This window comes from Arachis hypogaea, chromosome 3, assembly GCF_003086295.3.
Source record: "Arachis hypogaea cultivar Tifrunner chromosome 3, arahy.Tifrunner.gnm2.J5K5, whole genome shotgun sequence".
NCBI lineage: Eukaryota > Viridiplantae > Streptophyta > Magnoliopsida > Fabales > Fabaceae > Arachis > Arachis hypogaea.
Window position 1 is genome coordinate 112,055,576 of NC_092038.1, and position 4,639 is coordinate 112,060,214.

Genomic DNA, 4,639 nt, shown 5'->3' on the forward strand with positions numbered 1-4,639 from the left:
ATACTAATTATCAATTAACTGATCATTTAATCAAACTAACTACTCATACATATTCTAATCTAACTATTATATTCAACTAATTTACATCTAAATCACAATTTAAATTAACCATTCTGATTAAACTAACTAACAATTAGTTAATAAGTAACTCTAACTATAAAAAAATATATTATAAACAATAACACAACTTAAAAACCGATAACAAAAGAAGAGCATATTAACCTGGAACTGATGATAGAAGTAGATAAAAAATTTTACAGGCGTTGGAAGACAAAAGATCTGACAGAAAAGATAGTAAAAAAATGACAAATGAAGATAAAAGAAAGGAGATTTGAAAGATGAGAAAATTCTGAAAACGATAAAATGAAAGTCCCACAGGTTTATATAGTGTGGTGAACTTAGAGTAGAGTTCACCGGAAATGCAGAAAATTTCATATAATTTATGAAGTTCGTCAGAGAGTTTGACGAACTCTATAAAAATAATGAAATTCGTCGGAGTGCGACAAATTTACCTAAAACCGAAAAAAAATCGTAGTATATATTTAAAATTAGAATAATTTGTTTTAGTAAATAATAATTTTTTTATTTATTTCGAAAAGAAATCCTTAGAAATTAGTGACAGGTAACTTCGAATGGAGATGGGAATAAGAGACAAACACAGTGAGAATCAACACGATGAATCATCAAAAGATGATTGACTAGATGAGAGCTGCTTTATAATTTATTAATATTATTATTTATTGCCTCATCAATTTATAAGACTGATGGCCGATACAACACACAACAATTTTATAATATTGTTTTTGTTTCAAGCTAATGTAAGAAACTGCGAGTCAAAATATTGGACCTTTTAGAAATTACCCCGTGCATCATATATAACTCCAAATCAATATTACAACAGATAATTGTGTTGCGTCAGATTGATATTAATCTAGTCATTACTTTAGAGATAGAAGAGACTTTTTAATTTTTTTTTTTTTTTTTTTTTACGTTGAAGATGTTTATTTGTTTACGTGTTATGCGTACAGATACATATTAGTCTTTCCACCCTAATAATATATATTACGAAATTATAAGTTTTAAAAATAAATTGTATTTTAATATTTATTTTTTATTATGAAATTTAAAAAATTAACAATCTAATATTTTTGTAATAAGTATTAAAATTTTTATCAAAAGAGAGAAAAAAAGAAATATTAAATAAGTGTCTTTCAATTAAAATACTAAAAAATATCTGAATAAATAATTTGAAAAAAAACGATATTTTAGTAATAAATTTTAAAAATTATATCATATTAGTCCAAAAACCAAGAAACATAAAGTGAGTGGAAAAAGAAAAATAAACTCTTTAATTTTAGAATAAAAAATTTTGTGTTAATTATAATACTATAATATATTATGTGATATATTTTAATTATTAAATTAATAATATATAATAAATTTTAATTTTAATTATAATAAAAAATATTATAGCATATATTTTTAATATCAAATTAGGTATTAATAATGAATAATTAGTAACAATATATAAAAAAATAAGTAAAAAAGAAAAAGAGATAACAAAAAAGAAAAAAAAATAAAGAAGAGATTTACTTGATTTTAAAATGAAAATTCAATTTAATTATAATAAAAAATATTATGTAATATATTTTAATTATAAAGTTAGTAATATATAAAGAATATTTTCATATTATATATGTGATGAAGTTTACATATTCTTTTATAGTTGAATCACTTGATGAAATTTTTATTTGTTTTGTAGAATCACTAAAAACTAGTGAAATGTTTTAGGGTATTTATCTTTCTTTGAATCATTATCTCTTTTGTCTGAATTATCTTTTTTTTAGGGCAAAAAATAGAAATAAGCCAAGGGAGCAAACAAATTACTTGAATAAGTCAAATTGAAAATTGCTTCACGAATCAGTCAAAGCACATTACTATGTAATTCGAACTAGCTTGGTTCGAACTACAATAACATATAATTCGAATCTACATGGTTCGAACTACCACTAGCATAATTCGAACTAGTTTGATTCGAATTACACACGTGAACCACTCTCCAACTAATTCGAACTGAGTTGGTTCGAATTACTCACAATTTGCCTCAAATAGTAATTCGAACGGGGCTGGTTTGAATTACTGTGCATGGGATCGTAACTAATGAATATGTTTTGTTCTCAGATTTTTAAACGAAATGTCTGTTGAATGCACACGGCAATAAATAAATCTACAAATTAAATTAATACATGATGTGGAAATTAAATAATATCAAAATGGAAAGTACAGATGTTTTCATAGTAACTGATAGACGATAAAGCAATAAGTAACACAAACATACATCAACTGATAAAATACATAGACGAAGATAGGTAACATACAACATGGCACAGAAATCATCTAAATTGGTGCGACCCCGTGAAGCAACGACGTGGTACTCGTGTCCTCTGACCTCTCCGGATAAGGGGCTCCTCATCCTCGATCTCATCCTTCTCGTCCTGCGGGGCTGCCTGTGCAGGCATCCTAGGCTGGACATGTAACGGTCGGGATGAAGACGGCCTGGCAACTGAATATGACCCAGCAGTATGTGCCGAAGCTGGGGTACCACCCAAAGCGAAATAGTCAGGAGGAGGCACGGAGGGAGGCTCATTCTGATCGACATCTAACGGTCCATGTGTCCCTGTCGTCTGACTCCGCCCACAGGCAGCCTCATCCTCCTGCATGATGGCACTGATCTCATCAAGGAAGTGTGGTCCACCAAAATCCGCATCAAGACCAACACCGGCAAGGAAGTTTGAAAACGTGCTGCCCGGACTTGTCGGCAAATAGCTGAGTGCCCAACAACATCATGATATAGGTACGAGCAAAGCGCTGCACAGTCTCCTCATCGGCTCCCTCGGGGCACTCTCCAAATGTCTCTTGGAACCAGCTGCAGTTTACTGCGAACTTCTGAACCTGGCTCGGAGGAGGAATCACTCCAAGCAACTCCTCAAACCACACCCAAGCTGGACGTCCACCCTCGATATATATATGAAAATCTGTAAGGCAACCGCTGACATAACGCCCGTCCACTGCCAACCCCAATTGGTACGCCACGTCCTGAAGCGTGATCGTGCACTCTCCGAAGGGCATATAGAAAGTGTGCGTCTCAGGACGCCACCGCTCCACGAAGGCACTGACAAAGGGCTCATCTATCCGAAACCATCTATCGTTTAGCCTCGCTAGATGGTATAACCCGGCCATCTGCAAGTACGGCACATACCGCTCATCGAGTCGCATGCCCTGTTGCCGCCGCATGCTCCTGATGTATTTCTGTGGCTGCGCATTACATCGACCGCATTATTAGAACCACATAGAAAACCAGTAACAAAAATAACTAATAACAGAAACCACTTATCGAAACCAATAACACAATATACATACCAAACCAATATAACAAACCGCTTACAAAGGCATATAGTAAACCACTAATAAAAACTACTAAACTGAACCGTCAACAAAACCACATGCTTAAACCGCTAACATAAACCAAAAGCTAATCCACTTACGAAAACTACATGCAAATTCACTATCATAAACCGCACATAAAACCACATGATAAACCACTTCCAATACTACTTAAAGTAATCCGCCAACATAAACCATCAACAAAACCATTAAAAAAACCACTAATATAAACCGCTAACTAAAACCACATACAAAACCTCTAAAATAAACCACTTGCAATACCACTAGGATAAACCACTAACATAAACCGCCACTAAAACCACTAACTCAGATAAACTGATCGCAAAAATGTGTTATATCCACTAACCTCGTCGTTGATGACCCCGGCTATATGAGCGACTCCGTCCAATCGATACAGCCTTACCGGATCGTCCCCCATCGGCAGAGTTTTCTATTCGAGTCTTTGTCGGATGGAATCTGGGTCGTTTTCTCTGGAATTTGGTTGGGGTATGAGAATGGAGAAGTTGTTCGAATGAGGGTGATTCGAACTCCTCATATAGTCGAAAACTTAGTAATTCGAACCACCCCCGTTCGAATTAGTACTTGCATTAACTTCTTAGTAATTCGAACTAACCAGGTTCGAATTAATTAGGGAACCGTTCACATGTGTAGTTCGAACCAATGCAGTTCGAATTATACTCTTGCTAGTTCGAACCAAGTAGGTTCGAATTATATGCATGAGGTCTTCGTTAATAATTCGGGTAAGATTAGTTCGAATTACATAGGAACATGCTTTGGCTGATTCGTGAAGCTATTTTCAGTTTGGTTTATTCCTGTAACTACTTTCCTCTCTTGGTTTAATAGTATTTTTTGCCCTTTCTTTTATGTACTATTTCGTTCGCAGTAACAATATAATACAATAAGTTATAAAGTTCAAAAATGTAAATAATTTTAAAAATTTATAAGTGTAAATATAAAAATATGATTATTAATTATTTGTAATAAAGAACGAAAGAACGTGTAATTGTTGTTACTACAAAGAATATAGACGTAGCGAAGTGATTTTACATCTTTTAAAATAAAATATATTTTTTTATTTTAATATTTGAGATTTTTTAAAAATAATTCTTCATTTAATTTTATTTTTAATATTTTTTATTTATTTAATTTTATTTTTACTATTTTTAATTTGTAT

General features: G+C 32.4%; 1 protein-coding gene across 1 annotated transcript; it reads right to left on the bottom strand.

Moving 5' to 3' along the window:
- Window positions 1-2,766: 2,766 nt before the first annotated feature.
- On the bottom strand, window positions 2,767-3,883 carry LOC112779677 (protein MAIN-LIKE 1-like). Its single transcript, XM_025824017.1, has 2 exons — window positions 3,812-3,883; window positions 2,767-3,315 (listed from the first exon to the last, which is right to left on the bottom strand). The coding sequence occupies exons 1-2, from the start codon at window positions 3,881-3,883 to the stop codon at window positions 2,767-2,769; spliced, it is 621 nt and encodes a 206-aa protein (XP_025679802.1).
- Between the last annotated feature and the right edge of the window lie 756 nt (window positions 3,884-4,639).

Excerpts from the sequence above, each read along its gene's own strand:
- LOC112779677 (XM_025824017.1), bottom strand. The coding sequence starts at position 3,883 with ATGGGGGACGATCCGGTAAGGCTGTATCGATTGGACGGAGTCGCTCAT. Across the intron at positions 3,316-3,811 it reads CCGGGGTCATCAACGACGAG|CCACAGAAATACATCAGGAG; the intron begins GTTAGTGGATAT and ends TGTAATGCGCAG.